This window comes from Halichondria panicea, chromosome 15 (assembly GCF_963675165.1).
Source record: "Halichondria panicea chromosome 15, odHalPani1.1, whole genome shotgun sequence".
Taxonomy (NCBI): Eukaryota; Metazoa; Porifera; class Demospongiae; order Suberitida; family Halichondriidae; genus Halichondria; species Halichondria panicea.
In genome coordinates, this window is record NC_087391.1 from 2,486,031 (window position 1) to 2,504,974 (window position 18,944).

An 18,944-nucleotide genomic window follows, 5' to 3' on the forward strand; every position below is an offset into this window, starting at 1 on the left:
TTACTACAGTGTACGTGTAAAAGAACCAAGCAGAGAAGGTGCAATCGGGAGAACCTCCCGCGAAAATAAAAAAACTGTCCCTAAAAAGATCAACCACCTGAGGCGAGAAACAGCACGCATGTTGGTACAATACAAGGGACGCTGCTGATTAGATACAAAGTACAATTCAAATAGCCTCAAACAATTGTTTACCGAAAAAAAGTCGGCATGAACCACGTGCCCATAAATGAAACAGTAAATAATTATTAAAACAACAAACAAACGTTCAGGGCCATACACTGCGTGTACAGATGCACACACAAAAATAAAAGTGGAGATAATTTAATTGCTTTCCGATTCCTAACCGCCAGTTTCCCACAAGCCACGCATGGCCTTGATAAACTGGCGCAGCGACCCTCGTTTTATGAGAGCCTTAAAATAGTTACCTCATCTCACGTACCAAATTATTGAAGCGTACCGTTCAAGGAAACCAGAAAATCTTTTTGGGATAAGTGGGACAGCATTACGAGTATTTCATCTTTAAGTTTGTGCTTTGCCTTGACTCTCAATTGTTACCCTTATCTATGTAGTCAAGATGCACCACAAGATATAACTTTGTCCGATAATTTTCTGAGTTGGCATTTTCAATGCTCAGTCGTAGACTCGAGCTCTTTCAATGCACTTTTTGCTTCCTAAAAAAAAAAAAAAACACATTTGCAATATTGAAAAAGAAATTGCTGGGATTGGCCGGTAAGCACCAAAAAGCGCTGAAACAAGAATCATTAAAGCTTTTACCAAGGGCCCTTGCTAGTTCCGTGGTGACGGACGTACAATTCAGAGATTGTTTTGTACTGAAACACCACCATCTTTTTTAAGTATAAACCGAAACATTGAAGCATACAGTAGCCCTCAAATACCGTTGCGTTTGCAATTACGTTAGCGTAAAAACGGAATGGAAACGCAAAGCAGCTCATTAATAAACGGTACCGATGATATTCTCCAAAGCACTGTATCTGTCATGGCACTGAATTGATGTGACGCAATAATTGTTTCTTCTCATGATTTTTAATTAAGTGTAAACATTGACATGCAAAAAAATGCATTGTTAAAGCGAGTCTGTAGCTTATACATTCAAACTAGAGCACTAAAGTGCAAACCCTCGGCTGGTGACATGATTATAAAGAAACCAGAAATATAATACAGTGCATTGCCATAATTATAGTGATGTCGTTATCATGACTTGCACAGCAACTCAGGAGCAATAAAACTAAACCAGACTGGAGGCATGCTGAAACATTTGAGAACAGGTAGTGGTACTATAGATATATGCACTGTGGATTAGGATCACAGCAAAGAAGCCTGGAGTCTCAGAGAAGTATGGCTCCAGGTCCTGCATATGCATGGAGTACGATCCCAGCCAGCTAAAGCAGTAGGAGCTATAATTCAAGCTTTCTACTTTAGTGACCCTGTTCCATTGTTCCTGGTATATACAGCTTTCTACTTTGTTCCATTGTTCTTGGTACAGTCAGTTATAAGTAACGCATGTGCAAGTTCTGTTCAAGCTACATTTTGCTCGCTTTTATTAGACAACGAAGCTTTTAAAGCTGCCACTATCAAAAGTACTAACTTGTTGTATGGAGGCTACCCATGCTTTAAACGCAGTGCTAGAACATCCAAGTAAGCAGACCCAGTCACAAAGCTTGTTCAAGCTTCTTAGCTTTTGCTCGACAAAGAAGCTTTAACATCAAAAGCTGCCACTATTTAAATCAAGATATTGTTGTGCTCCTGAAATATTTGAAGTGGAAGAAGTGGAACAGTTGACTAGCAGCACAATAACTGATAAATATGACACAATTAGGGAGTCGATAATTAGAGCACTCCGAATGCAACAGTAATACTGATATTTGTTGTTTAATTAGGATTGCTGCATATAATATTGTATTTTCATATTATTGTCATTGCACTGAAATGGATACATTAGATGAACTGCAGTTATATGTGCAGAGGAGCAAGGCTACAATTAACAGAGCATTAAACAGACTGAGAAGCGGTGGTCAGTTGCCACAAGTTTTCAGTGGCAGAGGAAGATCTAGCAGAGGGAGGGTGCCCAGTCCAGTATGTACAGTACCTGAAAAAATTACTGTTTTAAATGGACTAGACACCATCCTTTCAAACAGGAGGACAAGTCAAAAGACCAAGATCGACAGGTTGAGAGCATATGTAAGCAGAATCAGCCAAAGATCAACTGACATAGGTGTGCTTCAACTGGTTGCAAACATTAACGACAGAGTGGATGAAATTACAAGGCCCCCAGAGGACGAGGACGAGGACCAAGACAGAGGAGGTGGTGGTGGTGGGAACGACGGTGACGACGACCGTGGTGGAGGTGGTGGTGGTGGGAACGACGATGATGATGAAGACCAGACCAGAAGGCTGGACCAACCACTGTACTCTGCCCCAAGTCTATCTGATGCTGTTCCTGTGAGCTCCTACCACCAACTGGACACTGTTGGCAAAGTTAGCCAAGTGTTGTTCAATGGGGGCATAGTGGCAGCAATTCAGTACAATCTTGATGATGTTTTGAATGTACTGGCTGCTGTCTACCCTGCCACATCGCCACTGGGCTCTGTTTTGTTCAGTGGATACATCACTGGCAATGGCAGGTTGTTTGGTTTTGGGAGGTACTATCCTCAGTCGCTGCAACAGTCGCTGCAACAGGTTCTGGACCAACTCGAAAAATATGACATTGGACCAGAGGAGGCCACTGTAACCAGAGGATACCTTCAAGACGGTGGAGGGTTTATACAGCAGCACCCTCAGGGTCCATTCATGCCCATACACCAACTGCGCCTCGATGACACTGGAGGTATTGGTGGCAGTGCACACTTAATGACTTCTGAAATCGACACACCATACACCTACAACCTCTCCTTTGGCGACTGCTTCAGAAAATGTTTGAGATATGCTGGATTCGACTGCAAGGTGCTGAACCATCCCTCTGTGAAATCTACCAGGAAGGAAAACCAGTTTCTGTGCACACAGTTTAGGCTGACAGTCATAGTTGTTTCAATAGAAGGCGTCGATGTGATCCAATCCAAGGGTTTGACCGAAAGGATACTTTACATGCTTGCTCACAAGGTTAGAAACGGTGGCAACACTCACCATGTTTGTTTGTTGAAGTCTTTGGACTACCTGGAGTTCAGTTTGGTTCCATTCATTGACAGTGTCGAGGACGTGACTGGTGTTTTGTACAGGAGTCCTGACCTGTTGAAGAGGTTCGACTTCAGTGAGTGCGAGGCTGACTGCTCCACTGGATCTAGAGACATAATGTCTAATATTTTCAGGTGCAAAAAATTCTACTTGGAGGACAAGGATGCTGACATGATGATCAATGTGTATGTGTTTGACAAGGACGGTTTCAGGCAGTGCGACAGACTGGAGAGTGAGGACCTGCTGTGCAGAATGCCCTTCTCAGAACCAGACACTGTCCACTATTTTCAAACTTCAGAAGAGTTGACAATGTACATGAATTCTGTTCCCAGAGAGTCGGTGTATGGATGTAATTTCAAGCCTGGGGTGAAGTCTGACTGCCTGACTGGTGTGATGCTAAAAAACCCCTACAACAGTGCCTGGTTGCTGGACACAGATGTTGACACTTCGAATGTTAGAGAACTGAACTATGTGCTCCACACAAAATACTGTGATGTGTTGCAAACACCCCTCTGCATACTTCCAGCAGAATTGAAACCATCGCATGCGTTCAAATGCCCAGACATGTTCACTGCAAACAGAATGCTCACCCTGGTGAGGAGTGCATCTCAGGGGGGACTCAACTACTGCAAGTACGCTTCCAAAAAACAAATGTACAAAAGCACACCAGAGGGTGTACTCCACCTGGACATTAACAATATGTACCCATCTGTCATGGGTCGGTCAACCATTTCGCTCGATTACAAAAGTGTGGTTATATTCAATTCTACCACAACATTCGGCCACACCAATTACTATAAACTGTATTTAGTTACAAAAGCTACCAGTGTGTGCTACACATATCAAACTCCAACCATGATGTCTGAGAACCACATCAAGGCCCTGCAGCAAGTTGGATTTGAACTTTGTGTTTCCAACTGTGGACTGGCAATATCCTACACTATGCACATACCGTACAGGTGGATAGCAGTGTCCGACTACTGCTCTGCAGCAAAAGGACTCTGTGGAAGGACTCTCCTCAAGCAAACAATAAACAAACAAATTGGAAGGTTTGCAAAATTAAAGCAAGTTTCTATAGCAAACCCTGGTCCATTGTTGACCATGTTCGATGAGAACCCCACTGCAAGTGTCCAGTACACCGACATAACTGGTGCAACATTTTTACCACAGTTTTGCTATGTCATGCAAGAAAGCAAAACAATGTTTTGGAACTTAATATCAGAGAACAGAATTGAACTAAATGACATTTTAGCAATTACGACTGACAGTGTTCACCTAAAACAATCACAATATTATAGATCATACATTAAGTCATCTAGAGTTTGTGCAATGTTTAAGATTGTTGTTGACTAGCCTGTTGTTGACTAGCTAACAGTTTCACACTGTTTGACTTGTTTCTGTAGCCATAGTTGAGTGCTCTGATAAACTCTGCACTTGGGCCAATCATTGCCAGGTATTTAGAGTAATCCACATTTTTTTCAGCAAGTACTTGCAGGGTACTCTTGCCACTGCTGTTTGCTGATGCACCTCCTTTAGACCCACCTCCACCACCAGATCTGCTTCCACCTCCTCCATAGCCGCCATAACCACCGCCACTGTAACCTCTCCTTCCTCTGCCATAGCCATATCTGCCATATCCTCTGAGGGGACCACTTCCCTGCCCCACAGGTGCACCACCACCTCCACCACCACCCCTGGTGCCCTGTTGCATCATTGTCATCATGAGTAGCATGCCCATGTCACCATTTGAACCACCACCAGTCAGTACAGACCCGTTAGCCCCTGTGTTGAGTGTATTGTTTGTCCTGTTTCCAACTCCAGATACATTTGGTTGTAGGTTAGCTGTTCCATCTATGGCTGATACATTTGGTGTCAATGGGTTGGGACCGGCTGGTCTGGGTGTTCTGTTTCTACTGGAATTGGGAGTAGAAGCAAGCCTTCTCTGGGCTATTCTTCTGGCTCTGGCACTGGCTGGTTGAAACGGCCTGGAGAGTATAAATGGATTTGATGGCCTGCCGACTCTCCTCTTGAAAGGTGGTGCACCATCTCCACCAGGCAAGCCTCCAGCATCTCTGGGTCTTTTTCTGCTGCGAGCGTTGAGTGCACTTGGAGGCAAAGCGTTCGGTTGAAAAGCAGGACTTTTGGGAGTTGCAGTAGTCATTCTCTGGGGCCTTCCTCCGTTTCCAGCTAACCTGTTTGGAGGAAGCAGTGCTCCACTCCTGGCATCGTTCCTCCTCAAAAATTTGTGAGCTCTAGAGTTGTTAACTAGACTACTGTCAGCCACTGGAACATCACCAAAATTAAAATTTGCATTTGACAAATCAGACTGCATTGCATAGGAGTCTCTGGGGCTAAATGTAACTCTTTTCCTTTTGCGCCCAAGATGACCTATATAAGAGTTTGGTGTGTTTGGTGAACCATACCCAGGTGTACCGTGTATGGTGGCATCCACCCTGGGTTCAATTGGACTGATTTCAATGGGTCCATCCGATGTTCCATATCTGGCTGCACCCTGTCCCCTAGATATGGTGAGTGGTTGCCTGGGTGCAATTTCCTCTTCGCAATAGGTCAGTTGTCGCGAAGTTCAGCCTGTACTTCTATCCTAGTTGCTCTGGGTGCATCAACAGATGGTGGAGTTTCGTCCAGACTGTCGCCAACTGGTGGAGCTGTTACAACTGTGCAACTGTTACAACAAAGTTGACCATGGATTCCGAACAACTGGCTGTCTACGATTATGTCAAAAAACACCTGGAAGACAAGAAAATTTTCAACATTGTAGTGGTGGGTCCTGTCGGAACTGGAAAAAGTTTTCTACTGAACGAGATCACCAAGCTGCTCGAAACAAAAAACCACTCTTACCAGAAATGTGCTCCAACCGGGGTGGCTGCTCAGCTGATTGCAACCGAGGAGGGCTACTGCCTCCAAAAGGATGCAGAGGATAGTTCAGATGGGAGGTGCTGGTAACACTACCAGTGGAGCAAAACACACCGAGATGAGCGAGAAGGAGTTGATTGATCACATAGACAAGCTCACCCAACAGAGGCAATCGGGCAGAAGGGTTCCCATCAGCTTCAACAACAAAACCAGACCCAAGTGGGAACCCTTCCACTCCACAGAGACCAGATATCACAGGAGAAAGTTCGAGTCTCACAACCACAGGAGGCCCATGACTAGCAAGGGTGTTGGTGCACACAAGCCACCTGTGGCCAACAAACTCTATGTTGTGAACAAGGCCCACCCTGCCCTCAGGAATCTAGGACCCAGTAACGATTTTCTGACTAGAACCACAGCATCCAGGAGAGTGTTGTCTCTCATGAATGGACAAGAGGTGGCAGGAGGCATAACCATGACCTCTCACAACACACTGCAAGTCAACCCAACACCAGCGGAGGACAGGAAGAGGTACAAAATTGCAAGTATAGCATTTGATGCTGACGGTCCTGTAAACGCAGCGCTGTGGTACCTAGGTGAGTAGATATACCCGTGACAAACAGACAAACCAACAGACTACTATACCCGTGGCCGCCCACGCGCGCCTCGGGTAATAATTAAGACATTCTATCCTGTACCAGGTTGTGACATAATTATCTGTAGGCGTACACAAGTCTCTCTGTGGCGAGATGCCGTTAATATTGATAACTAGAGCACAAAGTGCTAACCCACTCGGCTGTAGACAGGATCTACAGGTGTGTGTGTATGCAACCAAAAGAGTGTTTATAATAAATGCTGGCTAAGCAGCAAGTAACAGCTAGAGGGTTGTTGAAACTTTTGAGAATGGGGTTTTGGTTACGATCATAATTCTAGCTTTCTGAGCGCCTTTTCCGTAGTTTCTGGTAAGGGATCACTTCAGCTGTAAATACGCAGTTTACCTCAAATAAAGGCCGCGTGTAGTCTAGTTAGCTAACGTGCAAGTTCAAGCTTTGCTCGTTTTTATACGACCACGAAGCTTTAACACTATTAAAACTAATAACTTGTGTATATCCATGCTGTAAACGCAGTGCTATGGCAGCCAGGTGAGCAGGCTCAGCTGTCACAAACAAACAAACTAGAGCACTAAAGCAGTGGTTTATAATAACAGTCAGTCACCGGACAATTTCCGGTCTAATCATCGACAATAATCAGTTTGTATGGACAAAATGTCAGATCAATAGTAGTTTTGTTACAGTATGGTATTAAAGCAAGAGACCAAGGCCTTCAGACTAGCTAGTCATCCAAGAAAGAAGCACTTGGTAACAAAAGAATGGATTGCTGAAAATGACAAAATATTCAATACAATTTCTTGGCTGAAAATTTGAAGTTGTCTCTTCCCTTAAGTGTTCCAAGTGTGTTCAGTTCTTAGTAACAAAATAATGGATTGCTGAAAATGACAAAATATTGAATAAAATTTCTTGGCTGACTGACTGTTGTGTCTTCCCTGAAGTGTTCCAAGTGTATTCAGTTCTCAAGTCACCTTGAAGGTGTAAAAAACTTCAACAGAGCAGCTCTAGCTAGCTCTATAAACCTTCTACGTTCATCTGCTTTCAAAGACCACATCCACATGCAGTGACTAAATATTGTTACAAAAATTATATTGATTTTCCATGTCTGGTCAGGATATGTCAACTCATTCTCCAATAATTATGAAAGACATTAATTTTGTCTGTACGTAATCTACATAATCACTTATATGTGTATAGCTATCAGTTATACAACAGTAGCTACAATTCTAGCTTTCTATTTTAGTGACCCTGTTCCATTGTTTCTGGTACAGGATCACTTCAGCTGTAAATACGTAGATACCTCGAATAAAGGCCGCGTGTACATCTAAACAACGAAACTTAAACATCAAAATCTGCCACAATAAAACTAATAAATAACTTGTTGTGTGAAGGCTATGGAATCCAGGTTGAGTAGACTCATGTGTCACAAACAAACAAACAAACTAACGGACTATACCCCGCGCCTCGGGTAACAAACTAGAGCACTAAAGTGCTAACCCTCGGCTGTTTACTTGCATGTATGTATACACGGGGAGCACCTTGAGATGCCATGAGCCTAATGCCAACCCTATTTGCAAAGATAAATTTATTGACATAATGTCTTGTATGCTTTTCCATCGGGGAATTCGAAGAAGTGTTACTAGAGGATGGTGGCATACATTTATGTGTCGCCACAAAAAGCTACGTTTGAGAACTTTTGCAACTTGCCAGGAAAGGATTTTCTTCTCGAGAGTGTATTAACAGTTATTTCGATATCATCCTCGAACAAACTCAAAGAAAGTAGCCTCTATGATTATCCTTTTAACATGGACGAAAGTGGCTTTCCACTAGACCCAAAACCTCTGAAGACTGTGCATCACTCTGGAGATAAAATTCTTGTGTCTATATTCGGGATTCTACAGAACGCCCTTTGGGCTTCTAAATCACGTGGAAACTTCCTAAACAGTGTCTAAGCATTTTAGATCATAGCAACAACGCTCATACACCTGACAACAATGGTTTGAACGCACAAACAATGGATTCTGAGCCTCCTCCGGTGCCGAACGCTTTCTTGAGTTCGCCTATTACAATTACACGGTTTCTAGACCTACTGAGACCCAGCCCACATCCTTCCCTCCTTCCAAACCAGCCACACCTCCAGCTCTGTCTTTGCAGCAACTAGCCCCTATCTGCTCTCTCTGACCTGCAAGACGAAGAGTTCGTAGACTATTTGCTCTCTTCCACAGCCAGTGAGAACCTACTTACTGCTCCAGTGGCAAAGAAAGCAAGAAAATTCGCTCCCCCAAAGTCAAGTAAAGAAGTAGAACAAGCAAGAAAGGAAACACTACCAAAGAAAACACTCATTGTCATCAAGGTATTGCTTATTATTATGTACTGATTATTATCTTATCTTGATCAAATCTTTGGTACATGATTTTCTAAGTAAGTATAATTTTCTAGAACATTTCCTCTAACCAATCAGGTTGCAGTATTTATGACAAACATGATCTAAAGCGTTTCTAGAGATGGAAGCAGAGGGAGCTCAAGAGCACGGAAAAAAATGGGGCCGTGCGCGATTAACAAAGTGTTAATCACTGTCAAAATAATAATACCGGTTCAGACACAGAGTCTTAGAAAGACTAAAATTCAATTCAGACAGTGAGTGCATGAATTGTACTTCTGCCCACATTCGATTTTACAGTCAGTGAATTAAACCTGCAGTGTCCAAGAGAATTCCCTTCTGGAGAGGGTGTTATTCGAATTTAAGGAGAGAAATGTTGAGAGTCTGGCTGAATTCGGCATTTGTGTGTCTCAGGGATATACGGGAGAACGAACCGAACGAGTTAAAGTGATGACCTGTTTTGCATAATTATGTCAATAGATAATTATTATGATTACGATTATTATTAACAGTGACATAAATCTAAATGGGTTTGCCATACGTGCATGCAATGACTTCACCTTGCCACCATCTCGGTATTCATTTTATTGGCCTCTCATTTGCTCCACTCAAGGCAATCAGTACATTCTTACGATTTGCGATGACTCTACCAAGTTTGCACTCGTTGTACTCACTCCTCCGATGGAAAATAGACTTGTCTGGAGTTGCTGCATCTCTACAAGGTACCAACTTAAGTGCATGCAGGTTTTTATGATGTTTGGACTGCCAAGTGTGATCGTTCGAGCATTTCTTCTTTGAGAGCCAGTCCTAGGTTGAGCCAATTGGTAATAGACTGTACTGGTTGTATCCAGTCAAACTGTTGGTTTATGGATTATACTAGGTTGCTCTCCTCTGCCTTTCAGACTGACATTAATTGTGACAATACATGTTCATTATACATGCATGTGAATTTCAAGAGGAAGTTTTCAGCAAATTTGCTACTCTCAAAAACTTTAAGAAAGGTTGACAAGCGGGTATGGTGATGGAAGATAGCGTCATATTTTGCCCCCGAGCTATTAGGTCTGGCCCCCAGACTAGCATTTTTAAATGACGACCAGTAGGGCGTGCACGTGGTATGTACAGTGTAAAAGTTAAGGTACTAGCTTTGTTTCATACTTTAGTTCGCTGTAAGTAAAGTAATGGCAGGAAAAGCAGAAAAAGTGAAGCCTAGGTTAGGTACAAAACGCCATTATCCTGATCGTGCTGCACCGTTGAAACTTACATCAGCGTCTACCTCAGTTGTTAAACTTGACGAAATCCCTTTTACACACTCTCATCATTCATGGGGATTACCCCGCCCACCTACCATTTGGGCAAGGAACTAACATATCAATCATTAGTGATTTAGTTGCCATATTAAGTAAGGAATCCATGTGGTGTATGTTGTATGTGTTGCTGTACATAAATTATACACTGTTTCTAATTATTTCTTCACCCTTATTTCCAAGGGTGCTATGGCTTACGGAAGGATTTTGCTCGACCACCTTTTCAGTAAGACAGAACAACAAGCTCACTGTTTCATGAGGCGCATGCATGCAAACAAATCTTCTAAGCCAACACTGGACAAGGAAAAGTCACCCTGCTACTAGGTAAGAATACACAATAACTCCTTTACTTTCTAAGTATCTTGCTTATACAATTATGGACCGCAAATGCCTCACGTAGTACTCATTGATTTGGATCGTATATTATAGTTGTTGTTGTTGTATATGTCCACATTTCAAGTTGAAAATTTGTATGTGAACGCCACCAACGATGAAAGCAATAAAATGTACAAACCACTGGATTCCACTTGGGTGTGCAAGAAACTAGCCTCAATTCCAGCCGCGAAGAAAAAGGCGGCCTGGCAAATTAGCACATGACTCGTGCAATTGCAATGAGAATGCACAATCCGCATGGCAGCAAAGTAGAAACCCTGCATGCATGTTTATTAAGGGGGACGCTAAAACATGAAGTCAATTTAGTTGCAGCTCGTGAATCTGACCCTGTCTCCTTTTTTAGTTTAGACTTAGATGGCATTTAAAAGCAAAAGTGAGTGGGAGGCTTAAGCAGCTAAGTTTTCACATGCACTTATCACTTACTTCTAGTTCTCCTAAGTCTTTGTTTGTTGGTGCAGTTTTAGGCTCTAAACCTCCAGCACAGTTTCTAGGTAAAGTAATTATGCCTCGAGGCGTAGCCGCACGAGTACAGCTGACTGTGTGTGTGTGTGTGTGTGTGTGTGTGTGTATTCCAGCTGTAATTTTGCAATACAACAAAACCTGACAGCTTCTATAGGCTTCTAGTCACGATCTCTTGGATTTTGATTCGTGGATTAGCAAACTAAAGCTTCTTTCTCAAGTTATGGCTAGTGACTCACATTGAAGGATGTTGCAGTCTCTTCAGAATCTTTTATAGCATCATCTGTTCGCACAAACTTTCTAGTCAACATATAAGTTAGCCTTGCACTAAAGCGCTAGCTTTTTGTTAGCTACAAGAGTCAGAAAGAGCTGCTGAAGAAGCTAGCTATTAATTTTTAGTAGCCATTCTGTAACTTGCCGACACACCCCTTATTCCTGCACATGCGCTCATTACCACGTGTGAGAGACTCCATTTTAACCCAGATCCTGGCAGAAATCAATTCTTTTTGTGGTCCTGGTAAGCCACAAAACACTACAATGATACCAGAATACTGTAGATGTGTGTGCACAAGATATAGCCTTTTAGATTGCTTGTTATAGATTCTTCTTTCTGTGATTGAATTCTGTCTTTAATACTTATATCTCACAGACTAGACTACTGGCTGACTATGCCTTTGACAAAGGTTTGCTCCCACTGTTTGGCTACAGGCCATATAAGACGATCAGTATGCACTAACTGTGGACACCCCTTTCTTGTGAAACAATCAAAGGTTAGCAAGAAATTGGTTGCAAGACAAGCATTAGCGACTGAAAGTCTTGACAAATCACTATCGCGTAAAGCGAAAAATCGCAAATCCATGTGTATAGCTAGAGCTATTGAGACCGAGGAACAAGCTGTTGTGCGTAAATGCTACAATACCCGATCCATGTCTCGAGCTAGAGCTAATGAAAGTAAGCCTCAGACTGTTGTACGTAGAGCACTGCATTAACGTCTCAAGCTAGAGCTAAGGAGACAGAGCCTCAGACTCTTGTATGTAGAACTAAGGACGCTGCACACACGTCTCAAGCTAGAGCTAAGGAGACAGAGCCTCAGACTCTTGTACGTAGAACTAAGAACACTGCACACACGTCTCAAGCTAGAGCTATGGAGACAGAGCCTCAGACTGATGTACGTAGAACTAAGGACGCTGCACACACGTCTCAAGCTAGAGCTAAGGAGACAGAGCCTCAGACTCTTGTACGTAGAACTAAGAACACTGCACACACGTCTCAAGCTAGAGATAAGGAGACTGAGCCTCAGACTGCTGTACGTAAAAATGCTAATAAGCAATCTACATCTCGTAAGAGGAGTAACGAAACTCAGCAAGAAATTGTTGAGCGGGAAAAAAAAAGACGTACAATGTCTACTATCAGACATTGTACAAAAACAATTGATGTTGTAATTGATAAGTTTCTCGCAAAGGTGAGAACTGGTCCTGATTTTGTCTGTACTAGCTGCCACAAAATGTTGTATAGACATACTGTAGTGCATTTCAAGCCTTGTAAGTACACTAAAGCTGTCCCCAACCTACTCGAAAAGCTATCTAAGCATGCACACTCCAGTAAAATCGATGGGAACCAGTGGGTGTGTAAAACATGTGATGGTTCAATTACCAGAGGTGTCATGCCTGCTCAAGCTAAAATCAATGGTATGGAACTAGACAGTGAGCCTCATGAGTTGAAGTGTTTGAATGCACTAGAGCGTAGGTTAATTGCATTGCGTGTACCGTTTATGAAGATGGTAGCACTCCCAACTGGAAAGCAAAAGTGTATACATGGCCCAGCTGTAAATGTACCATCAAAAGTAGACACTGTGTGCGATATCCTTCCAAGGTTACCTTCAGAGTGTCAGCTAGTTCCACTAAAACTAAAGCGTAAATTGTCCTACAAAGGACATTATCTGTACGACTATGTATCCCCAGAGAGATTGAGTTATGGCTGAAAGCTAACAATTCATTGTATGCACACATTAACATTTGTGATGATTGGGTGACAAATGCAATAGCAGATGACCAAGCGCTGGTGATTAAAATGCTTCACAATCCAGTCAAACAGCCAAGAGAGAAGATCAAGAGGAAAATTAAACATGTCTGACGATAAACTGCTGGGTATCAGAAATCTCTACGTTGAACAAGTCCCTGAAGATATATATGGAAGAGGAAGATTCATTACTGAACCAAGCTGTCACAGCTCTCAACCCGCCACCAGCCGGCACAGCAGCTCTCAACCCACCAACAGCCACAGCAGATCTCAACCCGCCATCCGAACCAGCTACAACAACTCTCAACCCACCATCCGCACCAGCCACAACAACTCTCAACCCACCTCTCATCCCCCCTTTTTCTCCACCAGGGGCACCCTTCAGAAATTTACCTCTCCTACCTATACCAGGTCGATTTCATCCGATGGACTATCCTCCATATCCATATCCTCCTCACATTCAGTATAACGGCGCTCTCCTCCCTCTCCCACCTTTCTATGGCCATGGCTCGTTATACTCAATTCGATGTGAGTTCACTGATGCTTGTCTAGCTGTCAGGACATGGACAACAGGGCCACGACGTGCCAATACAGAGGACCAGGACAAACACCCCGTACTCTAGAAGAACCCCTATCCCTGCAACCACAACACCGTTGCTAGATACGCCCACACCGTCGAGATCCGGAGGCCTTGTCCTCAACCTCAAGCATGTCCAGCGGTTGACGATCATACAACATAAAGACTGAACAATTGCATGCTAGCTGTTGCGAACTAGATTTGTTGATTATTTATTGTTCACGATTATTATTATCTTGCCAAAAATAATTATTATTGAAGTGTTGTAAAGATCATTTATATCATTACACATGTTCAGAGCTAGTTGGGCGTGCCCCCCCCCTGGCCAGAGCTTCATGGTGAAGATCGTTCAGTATCTCAAATTGCTCCAGCCAGGTGAAGATCGTTCAGTGTAGAAAGTTACAACAGTATAGTCCCCATTCATACCTTTACAATGGCTACACTGTCCAATCTACCTCTACTCATACACATCATTATCGCACGCTATCTATCTCTAAAACACCAAATAATATACGCTAAACTTTCACAGGTAATGCATGATGCTGTGGAGTACGTTTTCTCGCATGTGTATACACTTGATTTCACCTCTATTCTAGGACCACTACCAATGAACCCTGAACGACCAAGAATAATGCCCCTCGATTGTTCGATGTTCCTAGACATTATGGCGAAGCATGTTCGTGCCAAGACGATCGTCAGCTTCCAACTTCCACTGGAATTTCCATACAATGATACTGAATTGATCAATCTTCTGGCACGCACGTGGAAGGAAAATTTCAAGCATGGAGTAGGACATCCCAATGGTCAATTGGAAAATATCTTTTTTGCCCACTCCTTATATTGCGGAACATCTGATAAATGGGAGTCATTAGTGCTTAGAGAACTGTTACAACCGTACCTGTACGAAACACCCGACGGAACGTACGCATGTGACTACAATCCAGCAGCTGACAACTTCAACAAAGTGCCCGGATGGTCAACAGTTGATATCAAGACACCAAAGGAATCACGTATCAAGCCCTGGTTATGTGTACGCCCCAGATATTCCTGATTTCGAATTTGATGAAGGCATCATTGGATTTTACCTCTGTCAAAATTGCAATGAAGGAGAAAAATTTCATACTTGCCCTTACTCTGCTCCAAAGAGATTAGGCTTGATCTTAGCATTGATCCCGACAATGAACAGTAGCTTTTTCACACAGTGTTTCTCTCTGATGTCATAGTCCACACACACACACCCACATTTACTTACATGCATGTAATTATACCACATATACACACAAACACGTATGTACCACACATGCATACTCACATGGACGCGTGCACACACACTAAACATGCGAGCACAATGTGCTCTATTATCACTTAAACACATTATTTTCAAATTGTTACTGTGTTTAATGTTCATTCAATTGCTAACACCTATTTTGTCAATTTGAAATCATAATTAACACTCTAATACTTTTGAGCGAGAGGCACTAAAAGAAAAGAAAATGATAAATTTGTATGATTGTTGGTCATGAAGTAAAATTATGCACTTCCGCTTATAATTCATTGAAAACAAAATCTTCTTCTTTGTTGTTTCCTAGATCCTTGAGGTCCATGGTATATAAAGTAGCCACAAAACTACCATAATTATACAATTGAACAGATGCAAGTCAGATTATTTTATACACTTTTTCCTCTTCTATACTTCCTCTTCTTTACTTCCTCTTCTATACTATTAATCCACAAAACCCATGACTAGAACCTCTTTCATCGAACATTGAACAACTGTAGCAGCTAGAGACAGACACACCAACTTGCTTGCACATACGGAGGCATAATTACGCTCATCCAGGTGGTTAAATTTACAAAAAGTTGTTATAATTGGGAGTTATAGTCTGGGGAAAAAAAGTGGAGATAACCCCCCCCCCCCCCAACGCATCTTTGCGCAATCGAGTTGCACACTCTCGCGACCAAGTATGTATGTATGTGCCTTGGCCAAAAATTCATGATGCATAAGAAGGCAGAGATGTGCCCACAGTGTCAGCGGTGCTTGGTACTAACCACCTCGTGGGCCTAGTATACATTACACAAAAGAGGTAAATTTCTGTGCTGAAATGAGATTGAGGGCTGAAAATAGCCACCACTTTGAAAAGTCTGTGCACATCACTAGAACGGTACGTTACACATGTACACTACATGACTATAAATATCTCAGCAAGATGGTGGGTGGGGGGAATGGATGTACCACCCAATCATCAATGTTGGAATGTTTCACAACTGTGCACTAAATGTCATGCTACCTATAATACAGGAGGCGGCTCCAATTGCTTGGTAACTGGGCATGCTCGCTATTTATTTCCTCGTCTTTTACACTTAAGAAGGCTATAATTATAATTTACTCTTGCACACAAACTTCTTGAGCTTGTATCTCAAAGAGTACATGTATAGCTCCAAGGCTCCACTAATAATTTTTTTATTTATTGATTACACGCCTCAGTTATTAAGGGATTACATAATACTTCAAACCTTCATAATAGTGATTATGGTAGCACATTAATAGCTTGAAAGATTAGTGCCCTCCGATTAATTCTTTTCAGGCACACAGGGAACAGATTGAGCTCAAAGATGCTGCTGTCCAGATTGACATAACATAAACTATAAACAGAAGAAAGATGCTTAGGGTTAATACGTACAGCTCAAATGTTGCATATAACCAAACAAATGTGCCATGTGTAATTCACCTGCAAAAGAATCCACTGCTGTAGGGCATGCTCGTTATTTATTTCCTTGTCTTTTACACTTAAGAAGGCTATAATTATAATTTACTCTTGCACACAAACTTCTTGAGCTTGTAAGAGTAGTATCTCAAAGAGTACATGTATAGCTCCAAGGCTCCACTAATCGATAGCCTCAGTTATTAAGGGATTACATAATACTTCAAACCTTCTTATGGTAGCACATTAATAGCTTGAGAGATTAGTGCCCTCCGATTAATTCTTTTGATGCACACAGGGAACAGATTAAGCTGAAAGATGCTACTGTCCAGATTGACATAACATAAACTATAAACAGAAGAAAGATGTTTAGGGTTAATACGTACAGCTAGTGCACCTAAACTGTCGCATAACCAAACAAATGTGCTATGTGTAAATTCACCTGCAAAAGAATCCACTGCTGTAGGGCATGCTCGCTATTTATTTCCTCGTCTTAAGAAAGGCTATAATTATAATTTAATCCAGCTTGCACAAAAACTTCTTGAGTTTGTAAGACTCAAAGAGTACATGTATAGCTCCAAGGCTACTAATCGATAGCCTCAGTTATTAAGGGATTACATAATACCAAGGGCGTATAAAAGAAGAGAGGGCATGCAACTCCACTATCAGTACACGTAGCTAGCAGAATTCAAACGTGGGCAGAGGAATGTGTGCATTTGCATGAAGTGCTAAAAATAGAAGTTTCTATTTTAGCATTTCACGCACTGTCATCTGCCCACGTTTGAACTCTGCTCATATAGGAGTTGCATGCCCTCTCTTCTTTTATACGCCCTTGATAATACTTCAAACCTTCTTATGGTAGCACATTAATAGCTTGAGAGATTAGTGCCCTCCGATTAATTCCTTTGATGCAGACACACAGGAAACAGATTGAGCTCAAAGATGCTGCTGTCCAGATTGACATAACATAAACTATAAACAGAAGAAAGATGCTTAGGGTTAATACGTACAGCTAGTGCACCTCAAATGTCGCATAACCAAACAAATGTGCTATGTACAATTCACCTGCAAAAGAATCCACTGCTGTAGGATCACTAAAGATCTTGATTGACGTGCTGCAGTCAGCCCTGTAGGATGAGCATAATTAGTATAATTAATTATGGCTAAGAGGGGTAGCCGAGTGCTATCAGTGATTGTTATGAGTGCCTTATTGCACAAGTGGTCATACTATTGATTGTTAATCGTTTGTTTGATGCAGTTTCTAGGACATTTTTAGCTGCAGTTTCAGTAAAAAAAAGTAGCCGCGGGCATTATTCAAACATGCGGTCGTGAATGTAGTAATTTGGACGACGTGCAATTACTGCCTTGATGACGTGCAATTACTGATACGCGATTAATCACTGTACGAATCACAGTGAATAATAGGACAACATGCGATTATAGATATAATTATAGTACTGTAAAATTTGCAAACATAATTATGCGAACTTGGCGAGCTAGTGTTCATCACGTTCGCAAAACCTACTTTACCTAAGTTTCACATGCAGGTACATTTATTTGCAAATTCACATTTCGCAAGTGGTTTTATCCACTTATCTGCTGCTAGTACACATATTTTGCGATTTTACTACTGTACTAGATCTAGTATCAATTGCAGAAGTAACAGAAATTAATATACAATTGATGTAACTATGTAATTGATGTAACCAGCATCAGCATCATTTTGTGGCCCTAAAGGAACGCCTAACGTTATAAACGTTGCTGTAACTATTAAAACGCTTGTTAGAGATATCAAGGCAATATCAAATTATTTTACCATGCTAGCAGACAGTTTGAAATTTCCTTGACCACTCTTACATTCTCAAGACCTTTTGAGAATGACCTTTTGCTTTAATACACAAAAGAGACCTTCAGGAAAAACAGCTAGAAGAGTTAAAGTCTTTAAACCAACTCTTTTTGACAAGAGTTGGTTTATTAAATCCAATAGACTTGAAAGCACAATTCTCACCATGAATCAAGTCATGAGATCCAATCATCCATCTTACAGCTTTAATATATACTTCATACCTTCATGACTTCTAATACACCTCATGGCATGCGGTCAATACTGCGCATGTGCGAAGATGTGCCTGAGTATGCTGGTTTCCTGGCCAAGGTCATCACTTTTAATGATCATCTTGTCCTGGGTTCTTGACCTTTGCTTGGATTACAGCTACCGTTTCTGTTGTTCTTGACCGTTTATTTGCCTGCTTGGAAAGCTTGCTATACCTAGTTCTATCAGTGCACAGTGCAGCAAACCAGTACATCCAAATTTATACCCTAGCTACAGAAGGCTAATTTTCCATATCTTGTGGTTTCAAAGAATGCAATCAAAAAAGGTTGCAATTAAATCTGAGATATCTTCTCTCAAGCTTGTTCGTCTGGGGCGCGATATTTTCTGCT

At 41.9% G+C, this 18,944-nt stretch overlaps 1 protein-coding gene and 1 long non-coding RNA gene across 3 annotated transcripts; both read right to left on the reverse strand.

Annotated features, from left to right (window-relative positions):
- Nucleotides 1-4,522: 4,522 nt before the first annotated feature.
- On the reverse strand, nt 4,523-5,521 carry LOC135349256 (keratin, type II cytoskeletal 1-like). Its single transcript, XM_064547765.1, has one exon. The coding sequence runs from the start codon at nt 5,519-5,521 to the stop codon at nt 4,523-4,525; it is 999 nt and encodes a 332-aa protein (XP_064403835.1).
- A 1,114-nt stretch (nt 5,522-6,635) lies between these two features.
- LOC135348999 (uncharacterized) lies at nt 6,636-18,610 on the reverse strand. 2 transcript variants are annotated; one of them, XR_010398841.1, is made up of 4 exons: nt 18,511-18,610; nt 17,568-17,629; nt 15,477-17,474; nt 6,636-15,426 (listed from the first exon to the last, which is right to left on the reverse strand). It is a non-coding gene; the product is annotated as an uncharacterized LOC135348999 (long non-coding RNA). The 2 variants fall into 2 exon arrangements; XR_010398840.1 differs by having other exon boundaries at nt 6,636-17,474.
- Between the last annotated feature and the right edge of the window lie 334 nt (nt 18,611-18,944).

What these genes read in the sequence shown, in the direction of transcription:
- LOC135349256 (XM_064547765.1), bottom strand. Translation starts at nt 5,521, where the DNA reads ATGCAGTCTGATTTGTCAAATGCAAATTTTAATTTTGGTGATGTTCCA.